At 39.3% G+C, this 15905-nt stretch overlaps 1 protein-coding gene across 1 annotated transcript in view; it reads right to left on the bottom strand.

Moving 5' to 3' along the window:
* The window catches only part of MAP3K5 (mitogen-activated protein kinase kinase kinase 5), a 107350-nt gene extending 91753 nt beyond the window's left edge, over nucleotides 1-15597 (bottom strand). The window contains exon 1 of the mRNA XM_075203153.1: nucleotides 14556-15597. Coding sequence (XP_075059254.1) covers nucleotides 14556-14997 — 442 coding nt within the window. The 5' untranslated portion in view covers nucleotides 14998-15597. The remainder of the gene's footprint in view (nucleotides 1-14555) is intronic.
* Nucleotides 15598-15905: the final 308 nt, after the last annotated feature.

Below are 15905 nucleotides of genomic sequence, written 5' to 3'. Positions count from 1 at the left end.
TAACATCAGTGAGGATACAAACAAATGTTCTGGCATGCATATATGTCAGCCTGAATATATTGGATATTTTCTTGTATTGTCCATAGTAATGAGTGTAGAATGTAACATTTCTGCCTGGTTCTCGTGGTATTGTCACACTGACTTTACGCAATGTTCTCTCACTAGTGTCCTCTCTGCCCCTTGCTAGAGTCTCTCATATTAAATACTGCTACACTGTATCATGCAGTGTAACAGGAACTCCATAGGAGCTCTTTACATTGCTCTCTATAGACATGGAGACTCTATATGGTATATCATCAATACTGCCACTATTAATTGCTGCATGCAGTGGTACCACTCCTCTTTTCCTCTCCGGGGCTCATGGTTGATGTGAGGACTCCTTCCTCTTTCTACAATGTGTCCACTACCTGCATGAAGCAACCCCCCTCCCCCTTCTTTCTGTTGGGAGACGAGACAAGGCCCAGGTCAGAGGTAGATATAAGAGGGCAGGAGAGAGAGTATTTTGATATGAGATTTTAGATGTATGAAGGGGTGGTGTTATTCAGGGCTAAGGAAACAATCGGGTTGGGCTGCAGACATATCTCAGCGTCTGGGCAGAGGCAATAAAGGTAGGGATCAAATGAGCTGAAAGCTATAGAGATCCTGTGTGCAGTCCCGTTAAGTGTGCTAGAGTAAATAAGGGCGAGTATTATGAATTGGATTATGGAGGACACAGAGAGCTGGATTTGCAAAGTGGCGCAGCAGATGTGGAGTTGTGAGAGAGGAAGATCAGTCTTGCAGCGGTATTTAAGATGGATTGAAGTGTGGATATATGGGTGCCAGGAATGCCAGATAGCAGGAGGTTGCAATAGTCAAGATGGGAGATGATGAGAGAATGCATAAGAGTTTTGGTACCATGTTGTGTAAGAAAAGGGTCTATTTTGACAACGTTTTTAAGGTGAAGTCGACAGGACTGGGAGAGAGTCTGGATGTGAGGAATAAAGCAGAGGGAGCAGTCAAGTGTGACACCAAGGCAGCGGGCTTGGTAGACTGAGGAAATTGTGGTTTTGCAATGAATAATAAATATAGGCTGTCATCTCCTCAAACAAGATCTTCAAATAAAACATACATAATAGATTAAACAGGGTGAATTCAGACATTGCTTTTTTTAATAACCTCTCTAGTCTGTCATTTTTCCATTAAATCATCATAAAACATGAAGTCTTTCATTAACATCACAGCTAGCAAAGCAGACTATTTTTCAAAATGAATTAAACATTAAAAACAAGCATTATACAACAGAACAACAATACATATTAATCAACAATAAGGTTTGCTTGTGAAAGTTGGCTTATTATATAGCAAACAAGTATAGTTAAATTAAGAGATTGGTAGGTGATGTCTATTTTATAGTAATACAGAAAAAGGAAACATTCACTAAACATTCCAATGAAATGATCTGGCTAATTTGCACAAGCAATCAAACAAAAATTATATAGTAGTTTATTTCTATGATTTAGTTATCACTCGAGAGTTCCTGCAAAGCTGTTCATAACAGTTAGAGCATGGACATAGTCCTTCACTGAGAATTGTTATTCTCTTTGAAAGCCCAGAAAAAACAGAAGAAATGGCAAAAAAGACAATGTGCCAACAGTTTTATAGTCTATGATGCAGTCATACTTGCCAACTCTCCCTGAATGTCCGTGAGACTCCCAAGTTCCGGGTAGGGCTCCTGGGAGAGTAGGGCAATCTCCCACATCTGCCCTCTTCCTAGTGCAGTGGGCAGAGTTAGTGCCGCAATAACGCGGTTCTTAGGGAATCGCGTGATTTTGGCCCCGTCTGTCACTGTAAAATGACGCATCATGGCATTATGTCATGGGGGCAGGGCCTAAAATGATGCCATTTTCTAAGTCCTGCCCCCTCCACCCATAGGGGCACCTGAAAAAGTTGGCAAGTATGGGTGCAGTACACATTTGCCTTGCATTTTCTTCAGTAGCAGCCAGTGCTGTTTTTTGTTGGTCCTATTCACTTAAATCTGAGGAGGAAAAAGCAAAAGCAGCAAAAATAAATACGCAAGTAAATTGAAATTAAAAAAAGCCAAGAAGCATAAAAAAAAGCAGTTAAGTTACGTCCTGTTGACATTTGAGTGGCGCGTCACTGCAAGCTCCGCTCACACACAAGTCAGGCTACAACAGACAGCTCCTGGTCCCTCTGTAACAACCAGGAGAGACTTATGGCAAATAAATTACTGCGCTATTCATGAAAAGCAACGTCCTGATCTACCACCTCTGGAGACCTTGGTGATGTAATCAGCTGCTTGTACAACAGGCTTTACAAATACCAGCAGCAATCAGCACAAACATTTTCTTTGGCATATAAAGAACTCAAAATCTTGTATTCAATGGGGACCTTGCTTGTGAAAATTAATATGCAATACAGTCAACGTTTAAAAAGGTATATTAAAGTGCCTTTATTACTCATTCATCCAACTGTACAAACACTTTACATATGCCGACACCCACCCACACACTGTTATACTATTAAACATCATGTGATACTCCACTACGGCATGTTCCTCAGCCATTATTCACTAACAGAAAGTAGAGAAGAGACACTGAACACAGACAGGATAATGGTAATCTATAACATTCTTGGAGAGATCGGTACATTGCTTTGAAGCTGATCTTTGACCTGTGTGGGAAGTAGGGATGTTTCACATTTGCACATTGTGCCACAATCTTAGTCAACATCACGTCTTATCTCTAACATGTCCCTTTGTAATTATGTCCCCACCTTTGCAAAACATCAGTAATTTTGAAACAATATAACAAAAACGTTATACATTTGTATGGAGAAAGGCTATGGCAATAGTGAAATAAATAGTATTGCCGTCATTATGAGAGCATATATTACAGTCTCCTTGACAGTATACATTTCCTCATTGCTCAGTTGACTCTATCCACTTTTTATTCGCTATCCAGTATAGTTTACTGTAAGGAGTGGTGCACACCATGTGGAAGCATAGTTGCCAACATTTTTAAATAATTTCCAGAGCTCCTTTCTACTAATCAGGTGCATATAAGCAAATCGTGCACTGCACATAATATGTGGATCCTGCTGCACTACTAATCCCAATATAGGAACAGTTCCAGAGACAAATATTTAAAGCCTAATAGAGATTAGGGACAGGTGGCAATTATGATTAAAGTTTAAGGACCAGATTTAGTGTTCGGAGCAGATGCTGGGTGCAAAATTTGCTCCTGGAATAACGTTCTGTGCTACAGAGGAAAAAAAGTTAAATGAGCAACTTGATTTAGATTTATCGGGGGGGGGGGGGGGGGGGGGGGGGGCACAGCTTAGACTAACTCTAAAATGCAGTGGAAAATAGAACTGGCCAGTGTGTGTGCAGCATGCAAACAAGTTTGTATTTGCATCCTCTCCAGTGGATAACCCATGTTACAAACAGAATCCACCAGTGCACAGTACACAAGCAATATCTTGTGACAGACAATACACACACACACACACACACACACACAATATCCCCGGATGCAGATTAACATAGAAACAAAGACTTTGACAGCAGATTGGTGAAAAACTTTTTAGCAGTTGCTCTCACTATAACTGTGTTCCAATGGTCATGAGTAGCCAACGATGGATTAAACTGAAAAACTACTAACCAATATAGCATGTACCTTCCAATAAGACCAACTTCATCCAGTACAAATACTCTGTTCCTGAAACACACGCTTAATTATTTCTGCCCAAGATACTGTAATTACGAAAATACCTTTAATAAAAATAGACTTTCCCTCTCTTACTTCAAACTCCATTTTGTGTTACTTTTGCTACGGGCGTTAGATTTCAGTATTTAAACATCAGTGGGATACAATCATGCTGCGGGCAGCTTGGTAATGATCTCGAAAGGAGGGTTCCATGAGTTGCAGTTTACTGCTACAATCATAACACATAAATCAGAAAAACGCACATATAAAAAAAAAAGGTATTTCTGGGGGTCATATTAATAGAACAAAATCACAGATTTTATTTCAAGGGCAAATATTAGCTTTAGTAATGATAATATTTAAAGAGACATCATTTAAAATGTGTTTACGGAAAAATGCAAGGCTTTCCACATAATTACAAGTTCTTGTCGTTTCAACAGGTTTTACAAGCATTTGTGTAGTCGAACATCGCTATAACACACGTTGATGCAGTCAAGAGAAAGTTGCATTATGCCAATCAGACAACTGTCACATGGTATAAATGACATTTGTGTTTGTAAGTCACATGAAATGTGAGAATTTTAAAAAAATAACAATAATAATGATTCTGAGGGCTAGTAGCATCATCATTACCTTACTATTTCACCACACCTTCTCTTCAACCTATCCCACTGCCTCTCAAAACTCCTTATATGATTAGAGATCAGCACATATTTCAACCTGTTGTAAGCAGTGTGAATGACACACTACAGAGTTAAATTTTTTATATGCAGCACACAAATGTTATACTTCTATATACAGCAAGATGAAATATTGGGAAGCTACACAGTTCTCCTGACCTCTCTGCATTGGATATAATTTGTGCTGTATCCCATGGCAATGAAAACAAACAATCCTAATGACATGGCTGGAAGCCCAGAAGGAAGCTAGAAAACAAGATGTGTTTGATACTTCCCCACACATTAAAATCTGAATAATTCTAAATATAGCAAATCATTCAGTTGTCAAAAGAAATTTTGACGTAGTTTTAAGCATGTAACCTACAGCAATGTAGCAGCACACCTTCCATTAGTGACCTAAGCTTACATACACTTACCACACCCCCCATAGTGTTATTAGCCAGTTCAACTGATCAATTTCAGCAAGGTGAAACCTTTCAGGTAACCAGATACAAAGGGCCAGAAGAAAAAAAGTATGTTAAATCTAGAAAATCTAAAAACGTGTCTAGCAGGTTTGTATCTCACAAACCTGCATTCACAGCCTCAATAAAATGACTTAAAAGTATGTATAAAATGAAAAGGGGGCAATTACGCTATGCACTCAGGAAAGAAACATTTCAAGAAGTATACAACATACAGTGAAACAAATTTAAATGAAAATATTTGGCTAATATTTCCTCAAATTTACTACAAAGTAATCTATACAGCTACCTACATGCACACATCTCACACAGGTAGCTAGTAATCAAATTGACAATGATGGTGTCTCTGCATGATGACCAGTTTTGCAGGGAAGACAGCACACGACTGGACAAAACACACAAGCCCTTTGGTACACAGGATTCTATTCTCTAGTCACTTGAAGACAGCTCGAGTGTAGTTAAGTTCCAGGGAAGGGACCCCCAACTGTAAGAAGAAAGAGGCAGGTTCCTATAATAGATTTGTTGGAATAATACACTAGTAAAAAAAAAAAAAAAAAAAAAAAAAAAAAGTGTGCTTGCATTCACATGCATCATATTGATCCAGAAGTACTAAAATTATTTTTTATTTAAAAAAACAAACCTCATAAAGATGCCACATTCTGCTCCTTGCTGAGCACTGTCTCTTCCCACTGATTGGTCAGGGGGTGATAAAGATGCCGATTGGTTAGTAGCAGTTAGAACCCAGGTGGCATACATTATATATAATTGCTAAACAATTGCGGAGGAAACGCCAGGGGAAAGTGAGGGAAAGGCTAAGGCATTTTAAAAATGTAATTTAGTATACTTTAGGCATGATGCTCTAAATTACGTAAACACCCAAAGTTCAGAACAGACGCAAAACACTTAGAAATATAGTTTACTCAGTTTCACAACTTGGCCAATATTTTTTTTTTATTTTTTTTTGTAAAGGACAACGATTCGGTCACGAGGTGGAAAAACAATGTACAGGTCACGTCATAGGAGATAAATAATGTTGCAGGAATTCTGGCTGCAATACAAAAAGCTTGTTTCCCCATTACTGGAATGGCCAGATGCCTTGAAACTTTCCTTGAAATTATCTGTTCCATGACAATCGCCCTTCCTCTAACAGCAAAGAATTCCTAGAATCCAAATATTTCATTCAGCTCCATTACCTTGTAAAGACACACAGAACAACCACTTCTACATAAGGTACAGCAGCTGGAGCAGACAGTTCTGAGGCAAACACAGTGTAAACTTTGAGTGGAAAATGTTACTCTGATGTGATCCCAGCTTGCACGCACTACTTATGTTAAGCAGACAAACAAATCAAAACATCGGGGTCTTGTTGCTCCTACAGGGTTACTGAAGTCTGATCGGTTGCTGTGCTACATAGTGCTGAACAATTTCCAAGGGGTACACAGATCGTGCAGAGTAAAATAAACCATTACAAAAAGAATGAAAAGGACTCTGCTCGTGAGAGCTGCAATTTAATGATGACAAGTGACAAGGCTTCAAAGAATAAATCCAAGTAGTAATCTTGTATTTGGAAGCAAAACTGTATTATAGTTAATAATTGAAAACCTAAGATCTCTAACAAGTAGAACAAGGAATTACACTCCTTCCCCAGTTAACAAACATACAGCCAGAAGCCATAAAAATATTAGGGTGCTATAACTCACTTTGCACTATTTCTGAAAATATTCTACCTGCAGAAAAAAACAAAAACCATCTTTTATGCAATAGATATAGTTTATTCGAGAAAAAAATTCAAATTTAAAAAACTATTCCTGCTGACGCTAGTTTTTGCAGTCACAATAAAACTGAAGACCAAGTAAACATTCTGCAGAATCGGAACCTTGTATAAGCGGCCACCGCAGATTGCAGCCATTAATAATAACAAATGTGTCCCAGCTATTTGGCCAGTAAAAGGCTAGACAGAGGATGAGGGGGTGTAGATATGATCTGCCCAACTACAGAAGTCCTACCATTAAACACCTGGGGGTATATTTACTAAACTACGGGTTTAAAAAAGCGGAGATGTTGCCTATAGAAACCAACCAGATTCTAGTTATCATTTATTAAGTACATTCTACAAAATGATAGCTTGAATCTGATTGGTTGCTATAGGCAACATCTCCACTTTTTTAAACCAGCAGTTTAGTAAATATGCCCCCTGGGGTCTACTAGGAGGAAGAAATGTAGATTAAAAATTTCTCAAGTCTAATCATTACCTTTAAGTGTTGTTTTTCATTCATAAGAGAGCAAAAAAATAAAAAAGTTTACAAATCTTGTTATCAATTCAGGGATATGAATGGAACAACCCAAACAAACCACCGATTGGTCTTCCCCTGAGCCTCGCTAAGCAGTAGGGTTTCCCCGGTGATATCACTTTCCCAGGTATAAATGAATGTCTCTCACAGTACATGAGGACTTTAAATAAAAGTTTTCTTATTTTCAGTACAATTCATTGTTAACGAAATATTTGCCATTTATTGAGACATTTTATAAAACCCTTATATTTACTTACATCAGTGACTGCTATAAATATGCATATATAGTAAATAGTAAATATGGGACTTATGCATAATATACATAATTAGTATACTGAGGTTTGCAAAAACAGAAAAAATAATTAGAGTCCCCCACCTTAAATGGCAAGGGGCTAATGCTTTTTATTTGTCAGAATATTTTAAATTAACTGCAAATATATTATAGAATATTCAGCAACATTATATATGGGATAATGCCTGCCCTACTGTAAAATATAAGGATATGAAAAGTCAATGAGGAGATCCAGGACCATATTAAGGCATGAAGCTGAAACAAGGTGTTTTTAAACAAGTCATGGAAATCCTAGTAGACTGCTATTATACACAATTTACAGCAGAGGTTATGTTATTCCTTATAATAAACACGTTTTCCTCATTAACATTGCACTGATGGCATCAGAACTCACCATTACTGATACTGTTTAAATATGTTTATACATCTATTAGCCTCACTTGTGTTATAATAACAGTAATATAGAGCAGTTTCAGATTAATGTAAGCATTTTAGATTTATATTTGATAAATAGGGAGAATCTGCAGCCATTTATTCAGTATTCATATAAAACAATTTGTTGATAAAACTTGCATTCCTTTTTCTTAAATTTGTATTTAAGAAAACACCAGAATAGCAGTGCTCAAGAAACCCAGGGCTATGGGAGGTTTCTAGATATTAAACTCTATAACTTGGCATCCCATCTATCCCAGGTCACGGTTACCTATGTTCCCCACCAGACTATAGCCTGGGTAGACTTGGAGACCCACTTCACTGGGGTCCCTTCCTTGGCATCCCTTTGAGGCCTCCCTAAGATAGACAGACCACCAGAGGCCTCCTCCCTCCAATCTCTTAAATTTTGCCTGTAAGTTTGAACCTTTTTGCCCGCTTTTCTTTGAATATTTCCAGGTTCGGCACTTCGCTATGCCCTTGCCCCCCCTTGAAGCTCTCCGGACCCTTACATTTTTTGAGCACATGTGTGTGCACACTCCATTAACTAAAGGGTTGATTTCTGGGATTTACAATGGGCTTATAGAGTCAGGTTTCATTGTACCAGGCAGGTATGAGCTGGAGAGGGAGTGGGAGTGGGAGTGGGAGTGGGAGTGGGAGAGGGAGAGGGAGAGGGACATGGGCACCCCCCCCCCCCCCCCGGATAACTCCTGTTGGGAGAAGGTCAGGGAGGGAATTGCCATAAGCTCAATCTCTACGATAATCAAAGACGCTACATACATGGTGGACCTGTCGTATAGTTCCTTCCTGGAATATGGTCCTTGTACTTATAAATTCCATATCAGAGCAGCAGGATGATATGGACCCTTGGTCATTCTTCTCTCCCACCCCATACTTGATGAGAGCGTCCCTTCCAACAAGCTTATTTCTCACATACTGGCACCTGGCAAAATCCCTAATAGCCAAGCATTGGAAAGACACTAACCCTCCCCCTATGCAGGAATTACAGAAATACATTTGGCATGTCGCAAGCATATTACATACTATCTCCATGACAAACCCCATCAATTCGATAAGGTGTGGGCCCTGTGGCTCTTGCAAGCAAGCCATAGTTGCCTATCCACTTTGGCTCCCCATTTCGCAATTGGAACATAGTGTTTTGCCCGCCTCGGACCCCCCGGGCTGGGTGCGGTGCATAGCGAGTAAGAATCTTGTCCTTGCTGATGTCTGATTTTTAATTATATGAGACACTTTGTCCCCAGACATGTTGCACATATTGTTCATAGCAAAATTCCTGATGCTATTATTGCCTATCCAACCCCCCCCCCCCCCCCGCCTCATTTCTGATCCTTTACCCTTTCCTAGCTTCCCATGGATATAATACAGAAAAAATATAGGAAACATCTTGTAGCTTCATATTTCTTTTTGAGTATTATGCTGTTTGTATTTTTCCTGCTTTCTCCTCTTTAAATGAAAAATTAACAAAAAAAAAAACAAGTACAAAAAAAAAAAAAAAAGAAAAGAAGGGGGAGAACATAGTGCGGAGCAGACATAACATTGTTCACACTACAGCATACACATTACAGCATATGTGTAAAATATATATCAGCATTGTCCCCATGAGGGGGAGAAATGAACACAATACTGAATATTCAGTTAGGAGCTTGGGGTAGATCGGCTGGATCAGGAGTTAGAGGGTCATACATTTCTATGGTGCTTTCATGTATCTATTTTGTGTGATAAGAAATTAGCTAGCTCTTCTTTGTTTAAGCAAAAGATTTTTGTTTCCATATTAATTAAAAAAAAAAAAGCTCGTCTTACCTCCTGGAATTACAGAAATAGCAAATACAATTTAATAAAAGAAAAACAAACACCTAGGTCATATATCTCTTGGGAAAGCAGAGTCTGGACACACAAACTTTAGTTCCACTGGCCAGAACAAAAATAATGTAAGTAACAAAGCAAATGTAAGTGTGTGTATAGACTAGAGATGGTCACTGATCTGGATTACCTTCGTGTTTTGGTTTTGCAAAAACGCCATTGCATGTTTTGGTTTTGTTTTGCTATTTTTGAAAAAAATACAATTTTTTTGGTCTAAAATAACCTAATTTAGTGCTCCACCAGTTTCTTAGATAAGTGAGGTAATTCTAAAGCTAATAAATTATGAAAAAAACAGTTTAATCCCTGGTAGGCCGCCCTTAATTTTAACACTTGTCTGCAAATTATACAGACAAACCTGGTTGTCTACCTCCTCCATCTTTGATTATTGGCAATGTAGCCATCGTCTTTGGGTGTATATTACATCCTCCACTTGTAGTTGAATATAAAAAAGCAGCCTGCACAGACTGTGGAACCAGAAATTCGAATATACAAAAAAATGGACAAAGGCAATTTGGTATCTGTCTGCATCATAATCATCAAAATCCTCATTAGCGCCCTCGTCACCGCCACAAATCTCCCCCTCATCCTCTTCTATTTCCAAAGTGGCATCCTCAATTTGTGTATCACCGGCTACACTCGGGCTGTTCAGGCACACATCAGCAGAACTGCTGAAAGGGCCCTTCTTTATGGGTACACTAACAGAATGCTCACAATTAAACATACCACTGTTGGATGGACTCTCTACAATCCTTGGTGTCATTTGTGAATCAGAGCAAACATTATCCTTTAATGCCTTACTGTTATCTTGCAGCTTGGCTTTGACGCGTAACAGTAGTTGTGTACCAATTGTAGACTCGGTAACTTTTTGGGATCTGCCACTAATAGCCAAAGGTGAAGGCCTCATTCTCTCTTTGCCACTGTGTGTGTAGAATGGCAGTTGGCAATTATTTTTTTTTATCGGCACTTAACTTTTGCTCAGTAACACTTCTTTTTCGCTTCAACACAGTAATTTTTTCTTTTTATTTTGTTTTTTGGACTGATTTCGAAACACTGTGTAGTTTGACAGCGCCTTGCCCAGATGACGTACTGGGAACACAAACATCGGGACTGGTGACAGAACCTGGTTGCTCATTCTGCTCATATGTGGACTGCTTTGAATCCATTCTCAGCCCAAAGCACTTGTAGTGCTAAAAACTATTTGGTAGATACTGCTGACAGATAGTAATTTTGACAGCCAGAAATATTTATGCACAATTATGGGGGACACCCCAAAAGCACTGGGGAGGGCCAAATATTGAAAAAAAAAAAAAAAACTCCTATCCTCCTCTCTTCCATAGCAATTTTTGTTAGCACAATTGAATTCAGAATATTGTATTCTCTGTCCCTGCTCTAATCAGCCTGTGACTACACCCTGCTCTCTCCCTCTGTCAAATGGCGATGGATTGCTGTGGAGGCAGGTATTTATAATGTTCAAGTATCGCGAGAAACGAGCCCCGAGATCCGACGACGTCACGATGACGTTCGGCCTCGATTTGGATTCCGAACGGGCGGGAGAGTGCTCGGTACTCGGATACCCAAAGTTCGGGTGGGTACGGTTCTCGGGGAACCGAGCCCACCCATCTCTAGTACAGACACAATTATCTCTATACTTTTGTATCTGAATGCACTGGAACATCAACAAATGCCACTGGAGGGGATCTATGTGCATTAACACTGACAAAGGTTAGTGCTTGTACTCAAGTGTAGTCACATAGCTTCCCATAGTATCTGACCTTGTGTTGTGTTTATTGGGAGTCAAATAAAAATTGATCAAAATAATAATCAATAGATCACTATAGAGACTCAATCAAAACTCCTAAATGGTTTGTTTATATAAAATCCAGCATCTCTCTCATTACCTAAATAATACATGGATGGTTATTGTAGCATCATGAAACATATTTGATACTCCAAAAACACATTTATGGAGGGGAATTCAATTCCCCCCGATGTGGCACAGAGTTAAACCTATTACCGTTAATACGGCAATTTCAACTCTGATCTCTAATTGCGGCTCAGGCAGCCGCAAGCAAAAAGCCAGTGTTGAAATTACCGTACTAACGGTAATTGTGCGCACTATTACCGTAGTTATGGTAATAGTGCGCAGGCCGCGTTACTTTTGACAGTAACATGGCCAATTGAATATGCCCCATAAAATGGACATTTTATTAATACCAACCTAAAAATCTTGGAAAAATGTTTCTTTTTATAAAAAAGCAAATGATAAAAACAAAACACAATGCCTTATAAACGATGTCAGAAAAAAGTATTAAAGATCTCTGTAAATTGAGTGCTCTATTATGTATGTGGCATGTTTCTGAAAGTTATCCTATAAAGTGTATTATTAGTGGATGCCAAACCATCTGTAAAGACTAAAATCTATTGGAAAAGCGAGCAGACTTCACAACTAAAAGACATCACACAAACTTACTAGAGCACATTCATTTATATAAAGCTCTATAAAACAAATTAGTTTGGGGGCTTATTAAGTGTGGCAATAAGAACTGTACATAATCATATGACAAGTGAGATAATTAGGTGTCTGTAAAGCTACTGTAAAAAAGTTGATATAAACATGAAAGGAAAGCACATGGATGATTAATGTGAATATGTTTACCTATAGTTCTTTTGCAGATTTAGTTACTTGGATACTGTGGATTGTAGAGATGATAAAACACAACTATCTGTTTTGTTACTGTGTTTTCTTATTGGCATTATTGACTGGGCTGAAATTTGGATTAATTGCAATTTTGCATTGATTGCAATAATATTTGAATAGGATAATTATACAGAAATAATTCCACATTATATACAAAACAGGGCTCTTGTTACACAGTCGTATGATAACATTATTTTCTGACACTGAGCTTATATAGGGAAATGATCACCAAGGGCTCGATTCATTAAGTAACTCAAATTAAGAAGTTTCTTATTTAAGTCTCCTGGACAAAAGCATGTTACAATGCAAGGGGTGCAAACTAGTTTTCTGTTTTGCACATAAGTTAAATACTGACTGTTTTTTCATGTAGCACACAAATATCAAATTTGAAATTCAGTGTACAAAGAAGCTATCAAGTATTTGTGTGCTACATGAAACTGCACTGTCTGTATAAACAGTTGCCTTCAAACAGTTGACAGACCCAGGGTGCAGCAAGCTGAATATTTGCCCCATCCGGCGTTTTAGTCTGCACAGTAAGTACTGACAATGCAGTCCTCCTAGCAGTTTATGAATCAATGATTTGACAACTAGGGGAGGGCTGGCAAATTTTAGCCCAGGGTCAAAGCTCGAGTCAGCAGCCTATTAGGAGCATTTTAAAGATAAAAAAAAATGCAGGTGGCCCAGTGACCCAGCCTAAGGTAACCCACTATGGTAAGGGCCTGGGGGGCAGATCCCCCCCTGACCCTGTTGACAATCATCCATCCTCACCTCACAGTGAATGGAGTGCTGAGAGATCTGCCCCATGTGCACCACAAATATCAGTGTAGTCTACCGTTTAATGCTTCAGTAACCATGTCGTAAACATATAAATAAGACTAAAATTGTAAATACTCACTTAACTACACATCTATATTTCCCAACAGTGTGCCGATGTGTTCAGATATGACTATTATTTACACACTACACATTTCGTTACCTGGACAATTTATGGTGCCTATATTCATTCTGTACAAGTACAGATTAAGCATGCATGAATTCATGACTTTATTTACACAGATTAGCTGGAGGCCTCACTAACTATCCCCACCCAACAACAGCCTATAGAGTTCATAGTTGCCAACGTCAGTTGCATGTTTTACAGCATTTTCATCATTGGTCTTTATTTAGGTTTTTCAATTGTTGGTGTGCAGAAAACAGGGATAGGGTTACAAGGAGAGGGGTTTATGTAGTACAAATAATGAACAGACACATTCATATGTTATGGTACAAACATTTGCAGCTACATGTACACAGAAAGTAAATATTGTGAGTCTGCATTGTTAAGTTTGCGATTACTTGATTTCCGGCTGGAGTAGTGTTTTGGATGTGGGGTGTTTTTGGTATAAATGGTTCACTTGATTGTTCAACTGTGTTTATATGAAGAACTAGTTATTCTTAGCTTAAAGAATTTGGTGTGGTGTAATCAAGTGGGCTAGTTAGAGTGATGTCTGTTTACAAATGTGCCATTCATACCATTTCATGACTGCAGATGAGGTTGAGTATAGGTTACCAATTGTTTCCATCTGAAAGCTATAGTGGATTTTTATTTTATATTATTTTTCTTATGGTTTGGAGGAGGAAAAGAGCTTTTTTCATTGCATACAGATCATATTTCAATATGTGAGGCGGGTAGAGGTGAAGCAGTGCTAGCACATTTTATTGATTTGTCCCTGAACTGGGCAATGCAATTTCTTTTATTTGGTATAAAATATGTGATTTTCACTATCCAATCTATGATCTCTAGACATTGCAAATCTATAATTACACACAACAGCATTTGAAATGCAAGAGAAGAAGTTTAATGACGATGACAATAATGTAGAGTACCAATTCTACACAGACTGCACAACAGTAAGGTGCTTATAAACATCTGACCCTTAGGGGCAATTAATTTAAATCTTGCCAACATTGTAGAGTTTAGAATTACGCAGAAGGCACTTGGGTTCCAAGTTGCAATAACCATAAACAAGGCCACTGACTACATGTTGCATATTCTCTCTCATCTAAAGCACTACTGAAGAGCATTAACAAGACCTGCTAAGGTAAAGCAATGCAGACATTAGTTCACTAGTGGACTCACCTGCATTATAGAAGCGGTCAAGTACTGTGGTCTCCCCGAAGTCCAGCTTGCCGAAGTGCAGTGTCTCCAGTGCTGCCCCCTGGCTCTCGCACGCCTCTTCCAGGCTGTGGAGGGCAGCGTTCTCACAGGCCTGCAACTCCGAGGTGCCCTCATTGATGACATACACCACTGTGATACTGCGGTTGGTGTTACTATTCGTGCATGCTGAGGTTAACCCTTTGACACATCGGACAGCAGCAGTTCCTCCACCACCAGCACCATGTATGTAATCTTCCTGCCAGAAGCTGCCAGCTGCAGGGAGCCTGCTGCCGCCACCACCGCTGCCAGCTGCTACGGCTCCATGGTGTCTGTGCCCAGCTTTGTCTTCATACATGCAACACCTTGGCTCCGGCAACTGGGACTCTGGCACAGAGAAACTAATTCCCTCGCTACTGTCACTCATGACTTCTACTTATAGCAGAAAGTAGAAGCAGGAAGGGAGAGTGTAAGTTCCCCTACTTGTTCACGGGTTTAGCAGAAAGGTTTCCTTCCTTTAGCAGCAGGCACGTACCCCAAATCCGTTGCCCTACACAGCTGGCAAGCCCATGGTATGTGTGGTTCAAAGACCACCACGTCCTCAGGTGACAGGTCTGGCCCCCGATCAATACCGTAACCTGGCAGCCTCGGCGTCCCCTGTGTCTGTAGCACCTCCGTTGGTTCTCCCAGCAATGCTCAAATCTTCTTGTAGACACATGAAATAACTGGAGAGCAACAGTGTATTTTACTCCCAATGCTCATAGCTCTTCCTGCCAGTGGTTATTACTCTCCAAAGAACCTAAACTAAGTAATATAAAACAGAACACCTAGATATCCTGCAAACATTGCTTCGCCCCGTGATTAAAGTCTTCAGTACTTTAGGTAGATCGCTTAAGTTATCCGTTTGCAGTCATTGGTATGTTTGCAGATATGCAGTTGCTAGATCAGGGATTTGAATGTGATCTCCAATGAGTCTCACTCGCCCCTGATGGCCGCTGTTAACACTGCCTGCCTACTGGGCGGGATAACCCGTTTTCTTGCTAGAGAAAAGCTTTGTAAGAAATTGTTACACAAGACTTAGGAAGGAACTTGTCAAAGCACAACCCTTTACTCCTCCTATCACCACACCTACCATGGTTGCCTCACCGAATTCTTCTGTCTGCTACCTTCAAGTGTATCTGCTTGCAAAAGTCATAGCAAAACTGTTTTCTAATTATGCCTTGGAACAAGTACCCCGGTCCCCAATAGTTCATGTAATATCTCAATTTGTGACATATTTACTGAAAATATGTTTAAATGTAATATGTCTTCTTTTTAATATCAACTGTTTTCAGA

Source organism: Mixophyes fleayi, chromosome 3 (genome assembly GCF_038048845.1).
Source record: "Mixophyes fleayi isolate aMixFle1 chromosome 3, aMixFle1.hap1, whole genome shotgun sequence".
NCBI classification, from domain to species: Eukaryota; Metazoa; Chordata; class Amphibia; order Anura; family Limnodynastidae; genus Mixophyes; species Mixophyes fleayi.
This window is presented reverse-complemented; position numbering and strand designations above follow the sequence as displayed.